General features: G+C 56.9%; 1 protein-coding gene across 4 annotated transcripts in view; it reads left to right on the forward strand.

Annotated features, from left to right (window-relative positions):
- AGAP3 (ArfGAP with GTPase domain, ankyrin repeat and PH domain 3) overlaps nt 1-27,524 on the forward strand; it is a 258,069-nt gene that overhangs the window by 63,791 nt on the left and 166,754 nt on the right. For 2 of the 4 annotated variants that reach the window (XM_075126133.1, XM_075126134.1), the window contains exon 1: nt 19,324-20,164. The exons of the other annotated variants lie outside the window; for them this stretch is intronic. In XM_075126133.1, the coding sequence (XP_074982234.1) occupies nt 19,339-20,164 (826 nt within the window). In that variant the 5' untranslated portion in view covers nt 19,324-19,338. Of the gene's footprint in view, nt 1-19,323; nt 20,165-27,524 lie in introns of those variants that run through there. 4 annotated transcript variants of the gene reach the window in all.

Genomic DNA, 27,524 nt, shown 5'->3' on the forward strand with positions numbered 1-27,524 from the left:
GCCCCTTTGGGTGGTCCGTGAAGCTGCCCTGGGGAACGGCCTGTGTCAGCGGCCGCTGCAGCCTCAGCCCTGCGGGGAACCAGGGCTCAGTGCAGCCTTCGACCGCCGGGATCCCTGCGTGCTCCTGACCCTGCCCCCAGCTGGCTGGGGTCTGGCACAGGCTGAGATAAGTGCTGTGCAGGAGCCAAGGACCCAGCTCTGCCACCCCTTGGTGCTGCCGCCCCTTGGGGCGCTGCCCAGCGGCCAGCCTCTTGCAGCGCTCCGGCCCTGCGCTGCCCACACAGACGCGGCAGGGTTGAAAGACTGGCCCGGTTCTGAATTCTACAGGCCGGTCTCCCAATGGCGCCGCAGCCTCCGTCCCCCACAGCTCTGGGTAGAATCTGGCCCCTCAGTGTAACTGCAGGAGGAGTAGAAAGGTCTCCCTCTTTTGTTCCACCAGCCACGTTTCAGCCCTTTCCTCCTGTCCCAGGCTTGGCCCCTGACCGGCGTCCTGGGGACCTGGTGGGTGGCTCAGTGGTGGAAAGGTCCCAGTGCCTCTGCAGATTGTTTGCCAGCGTCGCCTTTGTGTGGTTCTGCGTGTCTGTGAATTCAAGCCAGGGGTTTGTAACGGGGGGTGGTAAGAGGACACAGGAGTGCTGGTAAGAGACTGGCCTGCAGGTCATGCCCTGTCATGGGGCAGGGGTCATAGCCCCGGATTCCAGGGGATTGGTGTAACAGCAGGACCCCGCTTGTTTGGTGCTGTCCATGCGGATAACGTCAGCCCCACCAGCTACCACAGCTAGTTAATCAAACGGGCTTGAGACCTGTCGGGGTGGAGAGCAGCCTGCTGTGTCTCTGCCAGCGACGACCATCTTCGAACCGCTCTGGCGGCTACTCTTCGTTCTCTGAACGCTTCCTTCTGGTGCTTTGCACTGTCGGGGCCTGGGGAGACTTGGGTTCCTTGCTCAGGCGTGTCCAGGGGCCTACAGAAATAGCCTGTGTCCTCTTGGGTTCTGTTTTGGTGTCTTCTGTTTCTCTGGGCAGGCTGGCGCTCAGGCGTGGCCAATTCAGAAGAGTTAGTTCATGGAATTCGTTGCCCCGAGAGATCGTTAATGCCAAGAACCCAGCCGGATTCCAGGGAGGATCGGACAGACTCAGATCCAGAGTTGTTACAACACACAGAAAACAAGCCCCAATGCTCCTGCTTCCTGAGCCGGCCTCTAAGTAATGGCAGTGAAGGAAAACTAACCATCCTAGGGGCCTTCTGCAGCGCTCCTGTCGCCTTGCTGTGAAGCAGCAGGCCCTGGCCACCGCAGGACAGGATGCCAGGCCAGATGGGCCGGGGTCTGAGCCAGGCTGGCAGTGGCCTTGGGGCAGAAGGTACAACTGCTTCCGTGGCGTGTCGCCAGCCACTTCTTGACATGGGCCTGGCGATGGGGGTTCCGGGTGTTTGAACTTGGGCTGTGAGGGGCAGAGGTTACTGACGTGGTGATGGGGGTCCAGGTGTTTGTACTGGGGTGGTGAGAGGCACAGGGTTAGTGTGGCGATGCGGGTCCAGGTACGGTGATGGGGGTCTGGCTGTTTGATGGGGGTCTGGATGTTTGAACTGGGGCGGTGAGGGGCACAGATTACTGACGTGGTGATGGGGGTCTAGGTGTTTGTACTGGGGTGGTGAGGGACAGAGATTACTGACGTGGTGATGGGGGTCTGGGTGTTTGAACTGGGGCGGTGAGGGGCAGAGGCTAGTTTCGCAATGATGGGGGTCCAGGTGTTTGAACTGGGGCGGTGAGGGGCACAGGTTACTGACACGGTGATGGGGGTCTGGGTGTTTGATCTTGGGTGGGTGGAGTGAAGGAATAGCAGGAATGGGGAGTTAGTGGGAGTGAAGGGACAGGGAAAGGCAGGCAGATCAGGGAGGATAGTCTTAGCTCGTCGGCTGCCCCCCTGCCCCATGGAGGTAGAATGTCCAAGCTGAGTTTCATGGAGAACAAGGGAGTGAGTGGCTGCTCAGATTTTACCAGGGAGCTCCCGATGGGTAGAGGGGATCTTGCAGGCAGCATCTGAGTAGGGAGTGGTGCAGGCTGGGAACATGGTGAAGTGAAGGCCCAGGTTGTTGTTTTGAAGTATCTAGTTGGGCCAGGGCTAAATGTTGTGACGACTCTTCAAGGAAAGGACAAGCTTCTGTTTGATCTATGGGGGAGCTTCATCTTAGAGAGGAACAAGCAGGTTAACTCATTGAGATGACAGGTAGGCCCTACAGTTCGTCTCATAGAACCCAGCGTGGAGTGGCCAGCCTCTCTTGTGATGAGCTTTATAGATGTCCAGACAGCTTTGGGCAGCCTACACAGAGATGGACTTTGGAAAATTGACAGGCAATGGGATACCAGTAAAAGTAATTAGAATAATCCAGAATCAGTTATTTTTCTAATCCAGGGCATGTGATGTGGAGTGATGGCAGCACCATGCTAGACGTTGAACAACGAATATCAAAAGCAGCAAACAACTTTCATAAACCTGAAAAGATTTGGAAGAGTAACTTGATTGACACTGGCTGAAAAACTCCCTAAGTGTCAGGGTGGTTAAGCAGTGGAATAAATTGCCTAGGGAGGTGGTGGAATCTCCCTCATTGGAGATTTCTGAGAGCAGGTTAGAGAAACACCTGTCAGGGATGGTCTAGATAATACTTAGTCCTGCCATGAGTGCAGGGGACTGGTCTCGTCCATCCTCCCCATGGAAGGAAAAGATCCGGGTAGAGATTGTGGAAGTCAACGAATGGCTACGCAGGTGGTGTCGGAGAGAAGGCTTTGTATTCTTTGACCATGGGATGGTGTTCCAAGAAGGAGGAGTGCTAGGCAGAGACGGGCTCCACCTAACGAAGAGAGGGAAGAGCATCTTTGCGAGCAGGCTGGCTAACCTAGTGAGGAGGGCTTTAAACTAGGTTCACTGGGGGAAAGAGACTAAAGCCCTGAGGTAAGTGGGGACGTGGGATACCAGGAGGAAGCAGGAGCGTGTGAGAGGGCAGGGTTCCTGCCTCATACTGAGAAAGCAGGACAAACAGCAAGTTATCTCAAGTGCCTATACACAAATGCAAGAAGCCTGGGAAACAAGCAGGGAGAACTGGAAGTCCTGGCACAGTCAAGGAATTATGATGTGATTGGAATAACAGAGACTTGGTGGGATAACTCACATGACTGGAGTACTGTCATGGATGGGTATAAACTGTTCAGGAAGGACAGGCAGGGCAGACAAGGTGGGGGAGTTGCACTGTATGTAAGGGAGCAGTATGACTGCTCAGAGCTCAAGTATGAAACTGCAGAAAAACCTGAGTGTCTCTGGATTAAGTTTAGAAGTGTGAGCAACAAGGGTGATGTCGTGGTGGGAGTCTGCTATAGACCACCGGACCAGGGGGATGAGGTGGACGAGGCTTTCTTCCGGCAACCAGCGGAAGTTACTAGATCTCAGGCCCTGGTTCTCATGGGCGACTTCAATCACCCTGATATCTGCTGGGAGAGCAATACGGCGGTGCATAGACAATCCAGGAAGTTTTTGGAAAGCGTAGGGGACAATTTCCTGGCGCAAGTGCTGGAGGAACCAACTAGGGGCAGAGCTCTTCTTGACCTGCTGCTCACAAACCGGGAAGAATTAGTAGGGGAAGCAAAAGTGGATGGGAACCTGGGAGGCAGTGACCATGATATGGTCGAGTTCAGGATCCTGACACAGGGAAGAAAGGAGAGCAGCAGAATACGGCCCCTGGACTTCAGAAAAGCAGACTTTGACTCCCTCAGGGAACTGATGGGCAAGATTCCCTGGGAGAATAACATGAGGGGGAAAGGAGTCCAGGAGAGCTGGCTGTATTTTAAAGAATCCTTCTTGAGGTTACAGGGACAAAGCATCCCGATGTGTAGAAAGAATAGTAAATATGGCAGGCGACCGGCTTGGCTTAACAGTGAAATCCTTGCTGATCTTGAACACAAAAAAGAAGCCTACAAGAAGTGGCAGATTGGACAAATGAGCAGGGAAGAGTATAAAAATATTGCTCGGGCATGCAGGAGTGAAATCAGGAAGGCCAAATCACACACACTGGAGTTGCAGCTAGCAAGAGATGTTAAGAGTAACAAGAAGGGTTTCTTCAGGTATGTTAGCAACAAGAAAAAGGTCAGGGCAATTGTGGGCCCCTTACTGAATGAGGGAGGCAACCTAGTGACAGAGGATGTGGAAAAAGCTAATGTACTCAATGCTTTTTTTGCCTCTGTCTTAACGAACAAGGTCAGCTCTCTGTGAAGAAAGAAAGGAGATGACCAGCCCTCTGTGAAGAAAGAAAGAAGAAAGAAGGACTATTTAGAAAAGGTGGACGACTGGAAAAAGGCTAATGTAGTGCCCATATTTAAAAAAGGGAAGAAGGATTTGCAAGAACCTCTTTCCAATGGACACTAAAAACCCCCTGCAGGCATTTACTTTAGGACATACTGATCTTCATTTCTGTTGTCAATTTCCAAGACTCTGCTCCATAAAGGAGGACAGACATGAGGCCAATATGAAAAATTTACATTTTTGTGTCATAGAATTGTAGGACTGGAAGGGACCTCGAGAGGTTACCTAGTCATAGAATCATAGAATATCAGGTTTGGAAGGGACCTCAGGAGGTCATCTAGTCCAATCCCCTGCTCAAAGCAGGACCAATCCCCAACTAAATCATCCCAGCCCGGGCTTTGTCAAGCCGGGCCTTAAAAACCTCAAAGGAAGATGATTCCACCACCTCCCTAGGTAACGCATTCCCTGTGCTTCACCACCCTCCTAGTGAAATAGTGTTTCCTAATATCCAACCTAAACCTCCCCCACTGCAACTTGAGACCATTACTCCTCGTTCTGTCATCTGCTACCACTGAGAACAGCCTAGATCCATCCTCTTTGGAACCCCCTTTCAGGTAGTTGAAAGCAGCTATCAAATCCCCCCTCATTCTTCTCTTCTGCAGGCTAAACAATCCCAGTTCCCTCAGCCTCTCCTCATAACTCATGTGTTCCAGTCCCCTCATCATTTTTGTTGCCCTTCACTGGACTCTTTCCAATTTTTCCACATCCTTCTTATAGTGTGGGGCCCAAAACTGGACACAGTACTCCAGATGAGGCCTCACCAATGTTGAATAGAGGGGAACGATCACGTCCCTCGATCTGCTGGCAATGCCCCTACTTATACATCCCAAAATGCCATTGTTCTTCTTGTCAACAAGGGCACACTGTTGACTCATATCCAGCTTCTCGTCCACTGTCACCCCTAGGTCCTTTTCCGCAGAACTGCTGCCTAGCCATTCGTTCCCTAGTCTGTAGCGGTGCATGGGATTCTTCCATCCTAAGTGCAGGACTCTGCACTTGTCCTTGTTGAACCTCATCAGATTTCTTTTGGCCCAATCCTCTAATTTGTCTAGGTCCCTCTGTATCCTATCCCTACCCTCCAGCGTATCTACCACTCTTCCCAGTTTAGTGTCATCTGCAAACTTGCTGAGGGTGCAATCCAAGCCATCCTCCAGATCATTAATGAAGATATTGAACAAAACCGGCCCCAGGACCGACCCCTGGGGCACTCCACTTGATACCGGCTGCCAACTAGACATGGAGCCATTGATCACTACCCGTTGAGCCCGACAATCTAGCCAGTTTTCTATCCACCTTATAGTCCATTCGGCCAGCCCATATTTCTTTAACTTGCTGGCAAGAATACTGTGGGAGACTGTGCACTCGAATGACCTCACACAGGAAAATGATAAAAGACAAAAACATCCTATCACCGGTGGTGAACGGCTCACAATGCAATCGCTCGATATCTGTCTTATCAGCCCTCGTCTTCAAAGGAAACCAGCACAACTCTTTCAACAGACAAGCCTGGGAGCGTCAATTCATTGCTCTGCTAGACAGCAAAAATCGCGGACTGAACAGACACTGGATTTATGGCTCACTACAACAATCTGTAACCCACTAGCCCCCTTTTTTTTGGATGACTGCAGAGGTGTTAATGGGTCACCTCACCTAGCTAGAACATGTGCTAACTGTTCCCCTTGTTTCAGAGTAACAGCCGTGTCAGTCTGTATTCGCAAAAAGAAAAGGAGTACTTGTGGCACCTTAGAGACTAACCAATTTATTTGAGCATAAGCTTTCGTGAGCTACAGCTCACTTCATCGGATGCATTCAGTGGATGAAGTGAGCTGTAGCTCATGAAAGCTTATGCTCAAATAAATTGGTTAGTCTCTAGGGTGCCACAAGTCCTCCTTTTCTTTTTGCGAATACTAACAGACTAACATGGCTGCTACTCTGAAAGCTGTGTAGCTTAGAAGCTTGTCTCTTGCAGCAGCAGAAGCTGGCCCAGGAAAAGCTGTCTCTACAAGGGCTAATGTGGCTCCTGGCTGTATAAGCTGGGGAATATCCAGCAGGACTAGGGAGGGGGTATGGCTGCCTTGTATACAGCGTTTGTGAGACCATTGGAGGATGCTGTGTCCAGTTCTGGGGTTCACACTTCAAAAAAGAAACTGACCAATTGGAAAGGGTTCAGGAAAGAGCTGTGGGAGCGATGCCTTTTCGAGAGAGCCTGCAGGAGCCCGGTCTGTTTAGTTTAACTAAGTGAAGTCTCAGGCATGTCTCGATCCCAGTCTACACATACATACGTGGGGAAGAGACTTGTGATAGTTGCTGGCTCTTTAATCTAGGAGGAAAAGGCCGAGCGAGATCCCGTGGCTGGATGCTGAAGCTGCCCGAAGTCTGGCTATAAGTAAGGTGCAGATGGCTGCGTTGGAACAGCTGATGTGGATTCTTCCTTGCTCAGAGTCTGGAAATCCAGCCTGGGAGTCTCTCTGGAGCAGACCCACCACAGAGCTCAGCCAGATGTGTGGGGCTGGGATGTGGAATCCCTTGGGTGGGGTCTCTGACCTCTTGCACACAGGTCAAACTAGAGGATCGTTGTGGTCCCTTGTGGCCTTATCTAGGAACCGCACCCACATCTGCCGACATCTGGTCTGTGCAGCATGGTGCAGTCAAGTGCTGATGCAGGGGAAAGGCCCTTGAACAGATACCAGCAGGGTGGGGGAAAGGCCGGGGCTTTCTCGTTCTGTGTTCAGACCTGCCAAGTCCTTGGTCTGTATGAGACTGGAGCTGGCCTCCCTGGGCGGTGCTGGCTCTTGCTGGTGACGGTCAGGTTTCTGGGCTCCGTACTATCCTGACCTCACTCAGCTGTCTGACGGTGCTGCTCTCCTGCTGCCTGCACCTGGAGTCGGGACTTCCTCCTGTGCCACACAGACACAGTCCACTTCTACTCCTTCTTTGAGCATCACTGCCACTTGTAGGGTTTGGGGTGTTGGTGACACCCTGGGATCTGCCTTACCCTTTATTATTGGTACTGGGTGCTCCAGTCATGGGCCATGTGGTAGGCACTGGAGTGTGGATAAGTGCCAGGGCACAAGCAGGCTGCCTTGTGTGGGGGCGGGGGCAGATGATTGGGGCAGGTGCTGGAGTGTGGGGGCAGTCATCTGCACAGTCATCCCTACCATGGTCTCATAACACTGCCTCCCAGGCAGGGATCCTGGTCCAATAGGTGGGGTGGGGGTAGCCCCATTACATAAGAACGGCCCTACTGGCCAAAGGTCAGACCAAAGGTCCATCTAGCCCAGTCTCCTGTCTTCCGACATCAGCCAGTGCCAGGTGCCCCAGAGGGAATGAACAGAACAGGGAATCATCCAGTGATCCATCCCCTGTCGCCCATTCCCAGCTTCTGGCAAACCGAGGCTAGGGACACCCAGAGCATGGGGTTGCATCCCTAACCACCCTGGCTAATAGCCAGTGATGGACCTACCCTCCAGGACCTTATCTAGTTCTTTTTTGAACCCTGCTGTAGTCTAGGTCTTCACAACATCCTCTGGCAAGGAGTTCCACAGGCTGACTGTGCATTGCGTGAAAAAATACTTCCTTGTGTTTGTTTTAAACCTGCTGCCTGTTAATTTCATTGGGTGACCCCTCGTTTTTGAGTTACGTGACAGGATAAATAACACTTCCCTATTCACTTTCTCCACACCAGCTGTGATTTTCTAGACCTCTGTCCTATCCCCCCGAGTCGTCCCTTTTCCAGGCTGAGCAGCCCCGATCCATTCACTTTCTCTGGAGAGGGAAGCTGTTCCATCCCCCACCCGTGGTGGTTGCCCTTGTCTGCCCCATGTGCAGTTCTGATACACGCGTGCCCTGCTCCCAGGAGCGAGGCCCAGGGGCGAGGGGCCGGGAGTGGGCTCCATGGTCTCGGTGCGGCTGTGCCGGATCGCCGTCGTGTGGCTCTGCTGCCATCTGGTGGCTGCTGCAGGCATGTCACTGTAACCACCCTTGGGGAGAGCAGGGGCGTGCACAGGAATACAAATTTGGCTGCTTTTGGAGGGGCACTTTCCTGAAAGTGGGGGCCAGGGCCCCCATCCCTTCTGCCCAAGGCCCTGCCCCTGCCCAAGCCAGAAGCTGGAGCAGGCCTGGCGCTGGGGACCCTCCACCTGCCTGTGGAGGGGAGGGATAGGATACAGAAAGACCTAGACAAATTGGAGGATTGGGCCAAAAGAAATCTGATGAGGTTCAATAAGGATAAGTGCAGGGTCCTGCACTTAGGACGGAAGAACCCAGTGCACAGCTACAGACTAGGGACCGAATGGCTAGGCAGCAGTTCTGCGGAAAAGGACCTAGGGGTGACAGTGGACGAGAAGCTGGATATGAGTCAGCAGTGTGCCCTTGTTGCCAAGAAGGCCAATGGCATTTTGGGATATATAAGTAGGGGCATAGCGAGCAGATCGAGGGACGTGATCGTTCCCCTCTATTCGACATTGGTGAGGCCTCATCTGGAGTACTGTGTCCAGTTTTGGGCCCCACACTTCAAGAAGGATGTGGATAAATTGGAGAGAGTCCAGCGAAGGGCAACCAAAATGATTAGGGGTCTGGAACACATGAGTTATGAGGAGAGGCTGAGGGAGCTGGGATTGTTTAGCCTGCAGAAGAGAAGAATGAGGGGGGATTTGATAGCTGCTTTCAACTACCTGAAAGGGGGTTCCAAAGAGGATGGCTCTAGACTGTTCTCAATGGTAGCAGATGACAGAACGAGGAGTAATGGTCTCAAGTTGCAGTGGGGGAGGTTTAGATTGGATATTAGGAAAAACTTTTTCACTAAGAGGGTGGTGAAACACTGGAATGCGTTACCTAGGGAGGTGGTAGAATCTCCTTCCTTAGAGGTTTTTAAGGTCAGGCTTGACAAAGCCCTGGCTGGGATGATTTAACTGGGAATTGGTCCTGCTTTGAGCAGGGGGTTGGACTAGATGACCTTCTGGGGTCCCTTCCAACCCTGATATTGTATGATTCTATGACCGAGAGCAGCCCATGTACCTGTATCCTGGACCCCCAACCCAGGGAAGGTGGGGGGACCCAGGATCCCCACAGCTGTTACCCCGACCTGGCTCTGGCCAGGGGATGGGGCCTGGGAACCGCAGCCTGGCCGTGGTAAGAGCCTTGCGGCCAGGCAGCTGTAAGGCACTGTGGACCCTTCACCTGCCCTGGGCAGGGGCGGGGACCTGGGCCGGGGGCTGCTCTCAGCCCTCCCATCCTGGACAGGTGGAGAGTCCGCTGCACGGCTCCCCGGCCAGGCTCCAGCCCCTGGCTTGGCTGGGGGTGCGGGGCCAGGGCCTCACGGGGGAAGAGGACGGGTGGGGGCCTGGTAATTATCCCATTGTACTCCGCACTGATGGAGTCCTGTCCCCAGTTCTGGGCATCACACTTCAGGAAAGATGTGGACAAACTGGCGAGAGTCCAGAGGAGAGCAACCAAAACTTTCAAAAAGTGGAGGGCCATGGCCCCCTGTTCCGATGACGATGGGCACTTTCTGTGGCCCCCGTGGCTGGAGGAGCTGCGTCTGCCTCCCCCCACCCTGGTGGCTGGAGGAGCTGCCTCTCTCCACTGTGGCTGTGGACCGAGTGCTGGCGGAGCTGGCATTCCCCGTCCCGGCCCCAGAGGACTTGTGTGCCCCCTGCTTGCCCCCCCTTGCGCGTGCCCGGGGGTGAGAGAGCTTGGCCCCCTTCACTGAGCAAAGTTCTTTCACCTCCCCACCTCGGGGAGCCCCCTGGAGAAGGCTGGACCTCAACTCCGTGTCCTCAGCCTGTTCTCAGCTGCTCTCCGGAGACTCCCTTCCTCTCCCCGTCCCATGGCCCCTGCAGCAACATCCGGCGTGTGTGTTGTGACACTGGCGGGCCAGGTGCCAGCATATGCCCAGCCCCGTGCCTCACGTGGCTACTGACACGCAGCTGGCAGGGGGCTAGGTCAGTGCGTGTTCACACGGCTGAAAGCAGGATTCGAGCTGTAGCCATGAGCTAGGTGTTCGGCTGCAGTGTGGCTGTGGCCTTGTCACTCCCAGGGTCGTGGAGAGAGCGGGGGGTGGGGGGAGGTGATCTCTGTTCTTGGACCAGTTTCTCATCAGCACAGAGCGTCTTCACCAGATGCTCTGCAGCGCTGCAGGGCAGACGTGCCCTTAGTGTTTAGACTCTGGCATGTCAGTTGCCGCCTGCATTAACCTCACTGATAACGCAGCGTTTGCATTGGGAGCCTCCCTACTGGTATCAATGCCCGGACAGGCAAGGACATGAGTTAGTGTGAAATGCTGGGTCCGGTCCTGCCTACAGGGATCGCCCATCGACACCAGACCGATGACTGTGGACAGCAGAGGGCAAGAGACATTTTTGCCCTCTCAAAGAGGAGACATGCCTGTGAATTCCTCCCACCTGCTGAGTGTGCAGCTCACAGTGCAAGGGGGAAGGGAATAAGAACTGTATCACTATGCAGCTTGGACTCTCAAGGGCACGGTTTTCTAGGCATAAGCAAGAGACCCCCAGTGTTTTGCCTGAGTTAGCCCTAAGGGGGGACACAGAGCTTGCTTATTATAGATGCTCCTATTGCCTTTTGAAACCTAAGATTGTAACTCATTTGTGTGTTTGTGTTTCCCTGCTTTAACCTTGTAAATAACTAGTTTCCTTTTCCTAGTTAATAAATCCTAATTAATCCTGGTTAATTAATCCTAATTATAAATCCTAGTTAGTTAACCCTAGTTAATAAATCTTCAGATCGTTTACTATGGGATTGGCTACAAGCGCTGTCTGTTGGGGAGATCGAAGGTGCAGCTGACCTGGGGAGGTGAGTGGCCCTTTGGGCCGGGGAGTGACCTGAATGTTGCTGTGATTTTTGGTGTAAGAGGCACCTCTCACAAAGGCAGGCTTGCGTAGGCGGCGAGGGAGGTGGGGTGCCCCGGGGACTGTCTGTGACTCCATGGTCAGGCTGTTACAGAGCCTGAGGAATTCACACCGTTGGGGAATCTATGTACTGTACAGAACTCACAGCCCGTGTGTGCTCTGTGCCCTGCCCTGAGGGTGGCACTGTCACGGAGTCCCTGGGCGATGCTCTGGAACTGCTCCCCATGAAGCCAGTCAGGACTCTGGGGCAGTCGCCTTTCTGTGAGCACCCTGTCTGCAGGACACACAGCTCACACAGCTTCCACCTTCCTGGGTCTGACCTCGGAGCATTCAGCATCCTCTGCCCCTCCGTGCGCTTCCCACAGCGAGTCCGCTCAGGCGGGGCTCCTGGGGAAGCCAGAGGGTCCTGCACCCCAACTTCGCAGTCAGACGTGACTCTCAGCCAGCCAGTAAAACAGAAGGTTTATTAGACGACAGGAACATGGTCTAAAACAGAGCTTGCAGGTGCAGAGAACGGGACCCCTCAGCTGGGTCCATTTTGGGGGGCAGTGAGCCAGACAACCACGTCTGCACTTCACTCCATGTCCCAGCCAGCCCCAAACTGAAAACCCCCTCCAGCCCCTCCTCCTCTGGGCTTTGTTCCTTTCCCGGGCCAGGAGGTCACCTGATTCCTTTGTTCTCCAACCCTTCAGCTCTCACCTTGCAGGGGGGAAGGGCCCAGGCCATTAGTTGCCAGGAAACAGGGTGTCGGCCATTCTCTGTGTCCAGACCCCTACACACCTGCCCTCTAGGGCTCTGCAATGATCATACACCCTTACCCCACCACCTAGAGACTCAAGAACTGCATAGGGGAAACCGAGGCACCCCCGCAATGCTCGGAGGAAACATCAAGAACAGGCCCACTTCGTCACATCTCTCCCCCCTTCGAGATTGAACTGAGCGGGGTCACTTTACCCGGTGACCTGGGGAAGTTCGAAGCCACCAATGTTCCCATGGATGCCCCAGCATCTCTCCCATTCCTTGGTAGGAGTTACACCAGGCCCTTCCAGTTTCACGCCCTCCCTTAGGTCGGGGGTGGTCGATAGCACTAGCAGGCTGCATGTGGGAAGGTTTCTGCAGCCCATGCCCTTTGGCCACCCCAAAAACCCAGGGGGTCAAACTGGGATTGGGTTTTCTCCCAGAGCTCCAGTCTGGAGGGCTGCAATTCGGGCTCTCTTGGTTAAGGGCCCCCATCTTGACCTGGGCCACATACTGTTCACTTACAGAACTAGCATGGAGACATCCCTTTCTCCACAACCTTGTCTCCCCAACAAGCTGGCCAAACACAGCCACTTGGTTATAGGACGGTATACCTTTCTTAACAGCTTTCACTCCATCTGAGACCTTCTCAAAGCTCTCCACACTGGATCTTTCAACAGCAAAGTCAGTGGATCCATTCACAACAGAAAATTTCTGGCTGTTAGGAACTGAAACTTTCTTGATTAAATCACTTTCACACCCTTCAGTTGCAGTAAACTGCTTGCAAAGACTCCATGAGGATTCCTTTCCCAAGGGCTTTTCTATGCAACAATTCACCCCTCCCAGAAATTCTGCTCTTACCCTCTTTACCTAGGGCTTGCTCTAGGGGAACACTTTCCTGAGCAACTACAGACTCTTTCTGGGTCTCCCTTACATCCAGAATCACCTCTGGCCCATCAGGCGGATTCCTACACAATCCCCTTTCAGGCAAACTTACAGACTTCCTAGATAAAAGGTTAGAAGCCTTCTCCTTCCCTTTGCCACACACAAGTTCAGGAATCTTTTCCTCCTTGCTACAGGTTTCCACACCCTCAGTAGGTAACACAATCACACACCTTCATGCTCTCCTTGTGCCCTGGCTAGGATCTCACCCTGATTAGACAGAGTTGCTACACCCTTTCCAACAACACACTAGCAACAGGCAAAATACAAGCACCAGAATTGTCTGGTCTCTGGGATTTTACATAGACCCTAACTGGATGCGACCTAGTTACAGGGCCATTCTCCCGAGCAGACAGAAACTTAGGACCCTTCCCTTCCTGGACTTTAGCTGAATCCAGAACCAGCTCTGAGACAACTGCACGACCCTCAACCATCACAGGCTGAAAGGCCCCTTCTGTCTGCTCCACAGACCAAGAAGAGCCGGACACACTTCCTCCTTTACCAGACACACAGGTTGGGATCTCTTTCCCCTTGTCCCAGCACACAAGGCTGGTCACAGACAACTGCTTGGAGATCAGGGTAGCTCCCTCCATAGGCAAGTCAATACCCCTGACAGACAGAGACCCATTTCCTTCACTGTCCCAATTCTCCACCCAGCTAACAGGTAAGGTCCAGGGACTCTCATCTTCCACTCTCCTCGCCTTCCCACCCTGCTGACTGGACACAGCCATCAGCTCACAAGGCTGCCTAGGCTCATCCAAACTTCCCTTACCAAGCACCTTGCCACTCCCCACAGATCCCCTGCCCTGCCTGTGTCTCCCCCCACTCAGCTGGGGTCTCAGCTCCCACTGTGCTCAGCACTGCCCTTGCTGTCCCAGTGGGGGCAGGCCACTGCTTTCCTCACTGCATCAGAGCCAGCGAGAGTCCCCAGTCTGGTGTGCAAGGGGGCAGGGAGCATCTCTCTGTCCCACCGAGTCCCAGGGGTCTGGTTACAGGCAGGCAGGTAGCCTGAGCCTAGCGGCTCCTCCCTGCTGCCAGCCAGGTCATCTGCATTTTCACTGACCATTTCCCTCTCCACCGATTGGTTCCCTGGATTCAAATTCAAACCCTCGGCAGTTACAGGAGCAGGGCCTGGATCCTGTCCCAAAGAGACACAGTCACCCCACAACAGGGTCTCGCAGCTGGTGTCCTGGGGCACCCCAACGGCCAGCCAGCCCCACCCCTCCTGGGTCTGCACAGGGATCTGGGCCATAGGCAGGGCGAGGGGCTTCGTCCCTGGGACCCTCACCCAGCTCACACAGGCCCTCAGCCTCTGAGGCTGCACCACCCAGGGTCTGACACCAGTTCTCTCTGTCCCAGGATCTCGCCACCCCAGGAATGTCTCCCCATTGACCATCCCCTTCCGCTCCCACTGGGGGTCCGAGGGGCCTGGCCCCAGGAAACTCCACACAGACATATAGGTCAGGAGTGGGAGCGTGTCCACCTCCCCACCCATCTGGCTGATGGAGTCTGTGGCCTTGGGACCCAGCAAGGGAGCTAGACACCGGGGCTTTTCCGCAGGGTCCCCCTGGTTCAAATCGCCAGCCTGCTCAAAGGCAGTGAGGTGGGCATCCACACACCCCCCCTCCTTAACTAGGGGCAGCAATTTAGTCTCGAGGTTCCCTGCGGAACTGGCCCCCCGGGGTCTATCCCCACTCACCCTGGGGAGGTCCCCTAGGCCTCTCCGCTCCCCCACCGCCAGTTCATGCTGCTGATGCTTCTGCAGCTCTTTCTCGGGCTCTCGCTGTCTCCCACGGTCCTCTTGCTCTCTCGGACTCAGCTCCAATCCCGTCCCTCTCGATCCCCCGATGGGGAACCCGATCGTGAAGACCCTCGTCTGGTCAGGGACAGGAGTCTTGGGGATGCCTGGCTCCCACTCCAGCTGCTCCCAGATCCTGCTATAGCCCCAGTTGGGGTCAGGAATCTGTTCCTTAGAGCGGTCATCCTCCTCCAGCTGCACGATTAACTCTGCTTTGGTGAACTTTCCAAAGTCAACCCTCTCTTTCTGCACAGGGTTACAATGTCCTTCTTAAGGAGACAGTGACAGGCCGTCACTCCGCTCTTCCCAAGTTGTTGTGGACTCACAGGCCCGTGTGTTCTCAGCTCCCCACGGTTTCCAGGGAGAACCCCTAGTGTGCCAGCCCTTCTAGAGGTCACCACCTCTTTGCCAGGGTCAAGCTGCAGACTCCTCCGCCCCTTGGACTGCTCGCTGCAATCCCCAGGGGAACCCTGTTACTGCACAGTCCTTCTCGCTGGTCACACACTCCCAGGGGTTAACCGCCCCCCGAAACCGCTCCTCTCTGAGCCTTCAGCAGGCCTGGTCCTCGGCAATCCCCCTTCGTGTTACTGCTCCCCAGTCACTTACTGCAGGAAGCACCATCCACGGGGTGCAGTACATCCCACCGCTGCCACCAGTTGTCACGGAGTCCCTGGGCGATGCTCTGGAACTGCTCCCCATGAAGCCAGTCAGGACTCTGGGGCAGTCGCCTTTCTGTGAGCACCCTGTCTGCAGGACACACAGCTCACACAGCTTCCACCTTCCTGGGTCTGACCTCGGAGCATTCAGCATCCTCTGCCCCTCCGTGCGCTTCCCACAGCGAGTCCGCTCAGGCGGGGCTCCTGGGGAAGCCAGAGGGTCCTGCACCCCAACTTCGCAGTCAGACGTGACTCTCAGCCAGCCAGTAAAACAGAAGGTTTATTAGACGACAGGAACATGGTCTAAAACAGAGCTTGCAGGTGCAGAGAACGGGACCCCTCAGCTGGGTCCATTTTGGGGGGCAGTGAGCCAGACAACCACGTCTGCACTTCACTCCATGTCCCAGCCAGCCCCAAACTGAAAACCCCCTCCAGCCCCTCCTCCTCTGGGCTTTGTTCCTTTCCCGGGCCAGGAGGTCACCTGATTCCTTTGTTCTCCAACCCTTCAGCTCTCACCTTGCAGGGGGGAAGGGCCCAGGCCATTAGTTGCCAGGAAACAGGGTGTCGGCCATTCTCTGTGTCCAGACCCCTACACACCTGCCCTCTAGGGCTCTGCAATGATCATACACCCTTACCCCACCACCTAGAGACTCAAGAACTGCATAGGGGAAACCGAGGCACCCCCGCAATGCTCGGAGGAAACATCAAGAACAGGCCCACTTCGTCACAGGCACCGTGCTCTGGCCCCTGCGGGGCAGCTTGGCATGTTCACTGCTGTATGTTACCGCAGAGCCAGCCCTGCGCGAGCAGCCAGTGCTCTGTGCAGCAGCTTGGGCACGAGGGCCCTGCGAGGTGCTCAGGCAATCTGAATGAAGGGGCAGGTGTGCCCCTTGGGGTGCTGCCATCCTCCCTGCCCTCTCACCTTGCTGCATGTAGCTCTGAGTGTCGTGCCTGGTCCTGCCCTGGCAGCCAGCCCTGTGCTGCCGGCACCGCTCAGGCAGCCATCACAGCGCCCCAGGAGCACCCATGGTGACGCCAACAGTTCATCAGTGCCCCCAGGGCTCCCAAGGAGGGGGTGCCCTGGTGGTGAGCACAGGGCGGCACTCCAGGGCACGTGGTGAGCTGGCCCATTCAGACAACGGGACAGCGGCCAGGGCAGAGTTCGGAGCCAGGAGTGCAGGCCACCGACGAGTGCGTGGGGCAGGGCCTGGGAAGGACGGAGGGGTCAGAGTGGGCAGTGAGCTGAAGAGGAGCTCCCCGGGCCGCGCTGAGGCCATGAGGCCAGTACGATCCAGGAACGTGTGTGCAGGAGCAGGCTGGGATTGGTACCTCTGCGCATGCAGGCAGCCAGCACAAACGGGAACAGCTGGCTCGGCGGTAGCCTGGTGGAAAAGGAATCGGAGAGTCTAGTGGATCACAAATGGAATATGACCCGGCGTGATGCAGCTGTAAAAATGGGTCCTGTCGTTCTGGGGTGTATTAACAGGCATGTCGTAGGAACGAGACGGGAGGTCACTGTCCCGCTCTGCTCAGCCCTGGTGAGGCCCCAGCTGGACACTGTGTCCAGTTCTGGGTGCCACGCTTCAGGAAAGATGTGGACAAACTGGAGAGAGTCCGGAGGAGAGTGACCAAACGATCAAAGGTTGTGACGGAGCAGGGCGTGGGGCGGATTGACCTGGGGGTGTCGCAGGGGAGTTTTACTGGGACTGTCTGCATTGGGGATGGGATGGCAGGGGGTAGCTTCACTGAGGGACGATACCTGAGCATGTAACCTGAGCCAGGAGGGGGGAGGCTGGGTGAGTTGGCTGGAGGGGGTTTTGAGTTGGGAGTGGACTGGGGAAACGGAGGGAACCCCAAGGCTGGGGTCTAAGCTCCCTGCCCTCCAGAAGGACCTGTCTGAGGGGTCCTGGCTGCACCCACAAGCTCTGTTTGGGACTGTGTTTCTGTCATCCAATAAACCTTCCATTTTACTGGCTGGCTGGCTGTCTAACTCCAAGGGTAGAGCAGGAGAGGGAGGACAGTGCAGTGGTCAGGGCCTGGCCTCGGCTTGGGAGACCAGGGCTCGATTCCTTGCTCTGCCAGACTCCCTATGTCACCTGGGACAAGTCACTTGGTCCCTCCCTGCCTCAGTTCCTCATTGGTGCCATGGGGATACTGACCCTGCCCGGCCACATGTGGCAGGGTTGGGGCCGAGCTGATGTGCGGGTGTAGCCAGGGCGGCACAGGGGTGTAGCTGGGCCAGTGTGAGGCTGTAGTCAGTGGTGGTGCGGGGACAGAGACGTGGAAAGCTCGGAGATCTGCTGGTGAAAAGCGCTGGGTGGGAAAGGGGAGTTGTTACTGATAAGCACCTGGATGGGGCTGGGGGAGCTGTGGAACCCCCGTGGCTGGGGGTTTCTGAGAATGGATTGGACAAGCCCCTGTAAGGGAGGGTGTCGGTAACAGTCGGCCCTGCCTCAGCACAGGGGGCTGGACTTGGTGAGCTCTTGAGGTCCTTTCCAGCCTGACAGCGTGTGATCCCGTGGCTTGGGAGAGCTGTGCTGGAGCGCTGTGTCGGGGCTGGGCTCACATTTCAAAGAAGGTGCTGAATAAGGGGAGAGGGTGCAGAACAGAGCCCCAGAAATGATCTGAGGGCTGGAGCCCAGCAGGAAGAGCCACTCAGCCCCTGGAGGGGTGACTCGGTTTGCGTGCATGGGTACCGTCCTGTGGACACCAGTCGGGGAGCAGGTGGCTGAGAGAGGCTGGACAGAACCGACAGCAGGACGTTAAAACCCAGCTAGCTCAGGAGGAGTTGGGCCCAAACTTCCAAATGAGGGATCAACTCGTGGGAGGAGCAAACCCCAGGGCAGCAATGGGGTCTCTGTACTTGGCTGTCTCCAGATGCTTGGAAGATGCTTGGCCAAACACCAGTTATTGGCTCAGTCCAGGCTGAGTGGGTGAGATTCCCTCCCCTGTGCGGTGCAGGAGCTCAGACAAGATGATAGAAGGGCCCCTTCGGGTCCTGGACTCTGGGCGTCTGTGGGAGAGGGTGGCCAAGGCAGCCAGCACCCCTGCCCCTGATTTCTCCAGGCTGCAGTCACTGACTCATGCCCACCCCGGCTCGCCTGCCCTCACGTCTCCAACACCCACGGCTCCTCACAGTACCGCCGAGCCCGGCCGAGGGTGCTGGGGTGTTACCTGGCTGGGCAGGAGACGGGGATCCTAGTCATGGGTACTTGGGGGGCGGGATTGCACCCTACTGTTTAAATGGAGGTTCATGCCCCCCCCAACTTGTGAGAACCCCCCTTGGCCTCTGACTGGAGCTGGGGGGTAACAGCAGAGCACTTCCCTTGGCCAGCTGGATGGGCATGGCCCCCCGCCACGTTTGCAGTGCCTGGTGTGCCCCTGGGTCCAAGCAGCCGGAGGGGAAGTGTAAAGGAGGAGCAGCGTGCGGGGGGCAGGGGGGAGGAAACCCAGCTGTTCAGATTGCAGGTCCCCGTGCTGGCAGCTCTGCCGGGGGCCCCCGTGGGTGGGAGTGCCGGCTCTGTGCCCTGCTCCTCCCTGGGTTCAGGGCCAGCTGGCCTGTGGCTCTGGGGAGGAACCGCTGAGGCAGCCGGGGAGTTGTGCTGGTGCTGAGGGGAGGGAAGGGGGCGGTGGCGGTCGCCGGGCCAGCGCTCTCTGGCCTCCTGCCCTCTGCTCCCTTGGCAGCGGCTGGGCTGGGTGCAGGGCCAGGGCCCCTGGCCAGGGGAGGTCTGCGTGCGCAGCGCCTGGGGCCTGTCCCAAGGGCCTGGCTCCCGTTCCAGGGCAGGCTCCACCGCCGGAGTTTGTGGCACGCCGGCCGGGGGCCAGGTCTGGGCATGCAGGCGCAGAGGGAGCGGAGGGGCGGAGAGCGAAGGTGCACGGAGCCGGTGCACGGAGCCGCCGGGGTGCCGGGGCGGCTGGCAGTCCGCACTGCCCGGGCCGGGCTGGGGCGCCTCTGGGGCATGGGGCGGGCAGAGCCCAGCAGCTGACCATGGCTGAGGGCTGGCCGTGGAGCTCCCGGCCCCGGGCTGCGTGCCCCCGCAGGGCCGTGAGCATGTGCGAGTCGCTGGACCTGCAGGGCGACCCGGCGGTGCAGGCTGCCCTCACGGCTGCCCAGCAGCAGAGGAGACGGCCCAAGAGCCTGTGCTCGGTGGGCAATGGTCTCGGCCCTGCTGCCCTGCTGCCCCCCGCGCCCCCCGCCAGAGCCCGCAGCGGCTTGCTGGACTTCTTCAGGCTGCGGCCTCCCCGCCGGCGGGAGGAGCGGGGCCTGCCTCTCCTGCTGCCCCCGGGGGGGGCCCACGGGGCAGATGGGGGGCAGCGCCTACGCCCAGCCAGCATGACCTGCCTGCCCTCTGGGCGGCAGCCGCCCACGCCCGAGGCCTCGGGCTCCCTGCGGGGCAGCTCCCTGTGGGGCAGTGGGCGTTGGGACCTCTTCCGGGGCAGTGGCCGCAGCAGCCCCGGCCCCAGGAGGAACTTCAGCTCCCTGCGCAAGAGCTTCAGCTTCCGCCTGCGGCGGGGCCAGGGGCTGCGGCGCTCGGCGTCGGGGGGGCTGCTGCGCCCCCCACGCCTCCGCACCAAGAGCGAGGGCGACGCCAGCTCCCTGCACACCTGCCCCAGCCAGCGGGACCTGCTGTACCCGGAGCTGGGGCGAGCGGGCGCGAAACCGAGCTCCGGCCCCGGCCAGGCTGGCAGCCTCTGGAAACTCCTCACCAGCCGCTTCCGCAGGCGGGACCGGGGCAGAGCCGCACCCCAGGAGCCCCCCCAAGGCGCCAGGCCGCCCCGTGTGGCCGTGGGGGGCAGCCCGCTGCGAGCATTGGGTAAGTGCCGCCCAGCTCCGGTGCCGCGAGGAGGAGCCTGGGCTGCTGGGGAAGGGCCGGTGGGCTGGGCAGCCGGAGAGAGCTGCCCCAGTGGGAGTGTGGGGCTGGGGGAGAGGAGGCAGTGAAAGCCCCGGGCCGTGGGGCAGCGGAGGGGAGAACCTGCCCCAGTGAGAGCTGTGGGGCTCGGGGGTGGTGAGGGCCTGCCCCAGTGAGGTTGGTATGGGGGGGCAGTGGAAACCTGTCCCAGGCCCTGGGCTGGGGGCAGGCAGTGAGAGCCTGCCCCAGAGAGAGCCCTGGCCCGTGGGGCTGGGGGAGGGGCGGTGAGAGCCTGCCCCAGAGAGAGCCCCGGGCTGTGGGGTTGGTATGGGGGTGTGTGTGTGTGGCGGTGAGAGCCTGCCCCAGTGAGGGCGCCCCAGGCCATGGTCACGGTTGCTGGGGGGTGACCCATTTGGGCCCTTTTCTGCACTGGGGCTGAAGTGCTGGTTCCTGTAGCCCTGGGTGAGAGCGGGGGAGGGGTGTTGTATGGGGGGGACCCGGATCCCACCTCCCAAGGGGAGTCTGGGGCGCTGTCGTGCCAGGTGCTGCACGAACAGCGGCTCACCGGTCCCCTGGGCACTCTCCAGGGAGAGGTGCCCCAGCACCCCGAGTGGCTCAGCAGCAGCGGGCAGGGCCAGGTAGCTGTGGTGAGAGCGGGGGGCAGGGGCTGGGAGCAGGGGGCGAAGGGCAAGGAGCACAGGGCCGGAGGGTGGCCCCCGGCGGGGGTCTCTGGCTCGTGCGCCAGTTGGAGGGCTCTGCCAGGTCTGGCCACACACGGTGAACGAGGTTCCTGGGCAGGGCCCGGCCTGGGCCTGGGGCTGACGCAGCCGGCCTGTCTCAGAGCTTCCTTCCCTGAGCCCTGTGCGCTTGAGCAGTGCGGGAGCCGCCCTGGGCATCTCCCTGACCGGGTCTGCTCTGGCGCCCTCCCTGGCGGCGGCTGGCTCAGCCCCAGGCCCCCGCTGGGCACAGCTGTGGCAGGGCAGTGCCGTGGGCATGGGTGGACGAGGCCGTTCTCGTGGCCTGCTTTTCCCTGGCCTGTTCTACGTGAGTCAGACTGGACGGCCCCGGGTCCCTTCTGGCCGGGCAATCCTGACTCCCACTTGTTGCTAGTGGGGCCCTGGCAATGTACGGCCACAAGGTCTGCCTGGACAGAAGCAGGTGCTGCCGCTCGCCGTCTGTCCCACAGCTCGCGCTGCCTTGGGCCTGCCCCTTCCTCAGAGCCTAGGGCTCCTCTGGCCTGCTGGAGCCATGGCACGGAGCAGCCCCGGTGCTGAACCTGCCCAAGGTGGCTCTGACCCGGGTTTGGGCGAGAGGGTGGCAGTGGCCTGCAGCCTCGCGTGTGCCCAGCCCGGAGCGGTGGGTGGGAGGGGTGCCCTGGCTGGGGTGGTGCTGGGCTAGGCAGAGAACAGTGGCTGCAGGGTGGTGCATGCTGGCAGGTGAGCAGAGTCAGGGGGTCGGGCTGCTCTCACAGATGGGTCCCCAGTGGGTCAGGGCACCACGCTCGCCAGGTGCCTGCTCAGACCCAGGGCTCCTCTGGTTTCCATCCTGCTCTTGACTCAGAGCGATTGTGAAAGCATAGCTGCTCTCTCCTGGAGGCGGTTGACGGGGACTAGCAGGGGGGCCTTGGGCCATTTCTATTCCCTACGGCCTGGGCTCCCCAGAGGAGCCAGCTCTGGGTCTGGGAAGCTTCACAAGAGGGAGTGGGCTAGAGATGCCGAGCTGGGTGAGCAGTGAAGGGACGGCAGAAGGGCCCTAGACAAATTAGAGGATTGGGCCAAAAGAAATCTGATGAGGTTCAACAAGGACAAGTGCAGAGTCCTGCACTTAGGACGGAAGAATCCCATGCACCGCTACAGACTAGGGACCGAATGGCTCGGCAGCAGTTCTGCAGAAAAGGACCTAGCGGTTACAGTGGACGAGAAGCTGGATATGAGTCAACAGTGTGCCCTTGTTGCCAAGAAGGCCAATGGCATTTTGGGCTGTATAAGTAGGGGGATTGCCAGCAGATCGAGGGACGTGATTGTTCCCCTCTATTCAACATTGGTGAGGCCTCATCTGGAGTACTGTGTCCAGTTTTGGGCCCCACACTACAAGAAGGATGTGGATAAATTGGAGAGAGTCCAGCAAAGGGCAACAAAAATGATGAGGGGACTGGGACACATGACTTATGAGGAGAGGCTGAGGGAACTGGGATTGTTTAGTCTGCGGAAGAGAAGAATGAGGGGGGATTTGATAGCTGCTTTCAACTACCTGAGAGGGGGTTCCAAAGAGGATGGCTCTAGACTGTTCTCAGTGGTAGCAGATGACAGAACAAGGAGTAATGGTCTCAGGTTGCAGTGGGGGAGGTTTAGGTTGGATATTAGAAAAAACCTTTTCACTCGACTGGAATGCGTTACCTAGGGAGGTGGTGGAATCTCCTTCCTTAGAAGTTTTTAAGGTCAGGCTTGACAAAGCCCTGGCTGGGATGATTTAATTGGGGATCGGTCCTGCTTTGAGCAGGGGTTGGACTAGATGACCTCCTGAGGTCCCTTCCAAATATTCTATGATTCTAAGGGCTGGGTCAGGCAGTGCACTGGGGCTGTTATCCAGGGGGGTGCCCCTGCTATTACTGCAGGATGGATGCAAAGGGCTGCGCCTGGTGCATACGCCATCAGCCTCTGTGCTTCTCTCACCTTCCAGGGGAGGGGCTGGCTGTGCTTTATCGGCACAGACGAGCCCCAGTTCCCTGATGGTGCAGAAAGGATGGAACTTGATCAAGTCTCCGGGCTCCCTGAGCCTGCATGCTGCCTCCTGGCATGTCCCTTGGCTGGAGCTGGTGGGTGCAGAGCTCAGTGCTGCTGGACTCTGAAGCAGGAGGTTCCCAGGCTGCAGGGAGGCAGCGTTCATGACTTAGGAATGTGGGTGCGTCCCAAACAGAGGAGGGTTTGGCCCCTTACCTTGCAGCGGGGGACCTGTTCCTACTTGCCAGCTGCCCCATGCAGGAGCTGCCTCCCAAGCACGGCTGCGGCTTGGGCCAGAGAGTGTGACTAGGGAGCCGTCTGCAGCACCGAGGAACAGAGGATGAAGGAGGGCGATAGAATTAAGGCCAGTCAGTGTGGGTTTGTGGGAAGTAGCCCGTCAAAAAAACCCAGAGCTCTCTCGGTTAATGAGATCACCCCTTTGGTTGGTAAAGGTGTCGGCACAAAGACTTAGATGTCTGTAAGGCACTTGTGTTGGTCCCACGTGACATCTGGATTAAGTAGTGGAGAACGATATAAAATTAACCTGGCACACGTTCGATGGATTAAAAACTGGCTAGCGGCTGGCTCTCACAGTGTCGCTGCGAGTCATCCCGCAGCGGGTCTGTTTCTAGGGGGTCCCTCCGCCGGTTAACGTTTTTATCAGTGACCTGGAAGAAAACATTAAATCCCCACTGAAAGTTTGCAGCTGACACACAGCCTGGGGAGGGGTAAATAAGGAAGAGGACAGGCACTGACAGAGGGATCATCGGGATCACTTGGTAAACCGGGCACGAGTAGCAATATGCGTTTGAATACAGGCAAATGTCAAGTCATACCTCTAGGAATAAAGGCTGTAGGCCCCACTTGCAGGATGGGGGACTCTATCCTGGGAATCAGACTCTGAAAAGGACTTGGGGGTCTTGGGGGCAGATAATCAGCTGAACACGAGCTTCCAGTGCGATGCTGTGGCTAGGGGCTAATGCAGTCCTGGGGAGTCTCGGAGCAGAGAGGTGATTTTTACCTCTTCTTGGCACTGGTGCGACGGCTGCTGGACTCCTGCGTCAGCACTTCCAGAAGGCTGTTGATAAATTGCAGCAGGTTCAGAGAAGAGGCCCTGAGGATGGTGACAGTGACAGACTCACGGAGCTCCGTCTGTTTCGCTTAAGGAAGAGAAGGTGAAGGCCCACTTCATCACAGTGGGTAAGTACCGACGTGGGGACCCGAAAGTCAGACAGAATGTCAGACAGAGCTGGGCCCTGCATGCTGGCAGAATGAATAGACTCCTAGTTCTGAGGCTGGAAGGTCTAGGCTGACCTCCTGTGTGGCCCATAGGACTCCCCAGGATAATTCCTGTTGGAACTGGAGCTTTGCTTTACAAGGCATCCAGTCTTGATTTAAACATTGCCAGTAACGGAGAAACCACCACAATCCTTGGTTAGCTGTGGACAGCTGCCTGCTGTGACTCGCATGGGAGCACCAACCTCAGGGCAGGCTGGCAAGGAGCAGTGCACAAACCCACCTTGGCCGTGAGTGCTGTACTTTGCGAGTGTGAACTCCGCAGGGACTACAGCAGCCTGACCATGGAGTCACCGACAGTCACCTTGGTGTCCGGTCTGCTGCACTGCCCAGCAGAGCTTGCCTGCGATAGACGGAAGGGTCACAGCAATAGTCAGGTTTCAGAGGAGTAGCTGGGTTAGTCTGTGTCAGTAAAAACAATGAGGAGTCCTTGTGGCACTTTAGAGACCGGCATCTGATGAAGTGGGTTATATCCCATGAAAGCTTACGCCCTGTAGTGAGGCGGTGTGGCACCCTGCTGCCCCAGAGAGGGACAAGCCCATCCGGGTACTGGAGTGGGCGGAGCCAGGGAGCTCTGAGCCCGCCCCATAGCAGGTCAGGTGGCAACCCGGAAGTATAAAAGCTCGCACTCAGAGCTCACTGAGGGCCCAGCCACCGGGGAGGCCAGACACCTCCAGCCTGGCCCGTGACTGGGAAGCCCCCGCAGCCCAAGGTGCATGCCAGGAGTCGGTGGGCCTGCCCTTCGCCTGCTACCCGGAGGAATTGCCAGGCCTGCCGCTCGCCTGGTCCCCCAAGAGGGGGAATCGGGGAGCAGCCCGGGGGTAGCCGACCCGAGTCTGGCTACAGCACTGTCAGAGCCCGTGTCAGTGTGTTGCGGCTGGGATCCCCACTGACCCAGCAGCGGGTCATTTGCTGCTGCTAGGGCCCCGGGCTGGGATGCAGCGGAGTGGGAGGGCCTGCGTCCCCCCGCCACCCACCTCGGCCGTCTCCCCCTCTGCCAGGTCCTTTAGGGCCTGGGCCTGCTGCTGTTGAACTGTTTGCTCAGCCCCTGCCGGAGGGCTGGAGTTACTGACTTGCTTGCCCTGCCCTGACCCAGGGCCCGGGCCTATTTCTATACACTGTTTGCTAGTGCTCAGCCCCCGCCGGAGCTCCTGACCTATCGTTGCCTCGCCCTGACCCAGGGCCCGGGCTTACGGTGCTTGTTTCAGCTGCCACAGGGGCTGCCTAGGGAGACTCCCACGCCCGGACTAATGTCCCCAAACATTATCTGTGTGTTGTGAGCCAGTGCGGCTCCCCGCCGCCCCGGAGAGGGTCGAGCCCCGGCTAGCCGCATTACATGCCCAAATAAATTTGTTAGTCCCCAAGGTGCCACAAGGACTCCTCATTGTTTTTAGCAATATTCAGGTCACTCCCAGGCCGAAAGGGCCATGTCAGTTGTGCCTTAGCTCTTACATCAAAAAGACAAGGCAAACCTGTAATAAACTAGCTACAGACGTGTTAACTAGGAAAAGGAAACGAGTTATTTATGAGGTTAAAGCAGGTGAACGAACACACACACACACACACACACGTTTCAGTCTTAAGTTTCAAAAAGTAATAGAAGCTTCTAGATCAGCAAGCTGTGTGCGACCTTTAGGGCTAACCCAGGCTGAGCACTGGGGATCCCTTGTTTATGCCTGGAACCCCCCCCTTCCCCCCATAATCTGTACACCACAGAGATCCAGGGGGTTTTATTCCCCTCCTCCCATGTGCTCTGAGCTGCAAACTCAGCTGACCGGAGGAGTCCCCTTGCACCACTCGTCCTCGTGGGAATGTGAGGAGGACGTAATGCCTCTGCTGGAGAGCAGTTCTGCACGCTAGGTTAACGTCTCCTGTCTGGTGTTGTACACTGTCACGGAGGCTCACAGTACAGCTGCTCAGATATCGCCTCACGACATGCGGTGCGGCCGTTTTAAGGGAGATTGATGCCGGCAGCAGTTTACAAGCATTCCATACAGTCTGACCACTAGCCCCGTTCTGTGATTCTCTTCTAACAATGGTAACACCCAGGTGAGCCAGCCTGAGCCCAGCGAGGTATCTGTCAGTGTTCAGTGAGACACAGGGTCCTTGGCAGGAGCTGGCAGCTGGTCTGCCAGCGTCACAAGTTGTTCCAGTGGTTAATTATCAGCACTGTCCAAAGATGTACACTTTCTTTCCAGTCTGAATTTGGCTAGCTTCAGCTTCCAGCCACTGGATCGGGTTAGACCTTACTCTGCTAGACTGAAGAGCCCATTGCCAGACATTTGTTCCGCATGTAGGTAGCGGTAAACTGCAATCAGATCACCCATAACTTTTGCTTTGTTCAGCTAGAGAGAGTGAGCTCTTTGAGCCTATCGTAAGGCAGGTTTTCCAATCCTTTAATCATTCTCTTGGCTGTTCTCTAAACTCTCTGCAATTTATCCACATCCCTCTTGCACTGTGGACAGCAGAACTGGACACCGTATCCCAGCAGCGTCGCACCAGTGTTAGGTACAAAGGTAAAAGAACCTCTCTGCTCCTCCTCGAGATCCTTGTTCTTACCTCCTAGGATGGCATTAGCCCGTTTGGCCACAGTGTCGCATGGGGGCTACTCTTGTTTAGCTGATTATCTACCATGATCCCCATGTCCTTTTCAGGGCCCCTGATTCCCAGCCTAGAGTCCCCCATCCTGTAAGCATGGCCAACATTCTTTGTTCCTGGTTGTATTATTTTATATCTGTCGAGATTGAAATGCATATTGTCCAGTTGCTCCTGGTTTACCAAGTGATCGAGATCACTCTTTGGTCTGTAACCTGTCCTCTTCATCATTTACCGCTCCTCCAGTCTTTGCCTAAAGACTTGGGTCAGTGATGACAAACATGTTAAACAACAGGGCCAAGAACTGCTTCCTGTGGAACCCCACTCGAAATACTGCCACTCGATGATGATTCCCTGTTCACAGTTACATTTTGAGACCTGGTGGGGGAGGTGATATCTTTTATTGGACCAACTTCTGCTGGTGAGAGAGACAAGCTTTCAAGATTACCCAGAGCTCTTCTTCAGGTCCGTGTAGGTTTGAAAGCTCGTCTCTCTCCCCAACAGAAGTTGGTCCAGTAAAAGACATCACCTCCTCCACTTGGTTGCTCCAATATCCTGGGATCAACTCAGCTAAAACAACCTTACCTGTGACATTTTGAGACTTATCAGTCAGTCATCTTTTAATCCATTGGATGGGCACCAGGTTAATTCTTAATTTGTTCTAGTTTCTTGAAGTGTTATGCGGGATCAAGTCAAATGCCTTCTAGAAGTCC

This window comes from Caretta caretta, chromosome 2 (genome assembly GCF_965140235.1).
Source record: "Caretta caretta isolate rCarCar2 chromosome 2, rCarCar1.hap1, whole genome shotgun sequence".
NCBI classification, from domain to species: Eukaryota; Metazoa; Chordata; order Testudines; family Cheloniidae; genus Caretta; species Caretta caretta.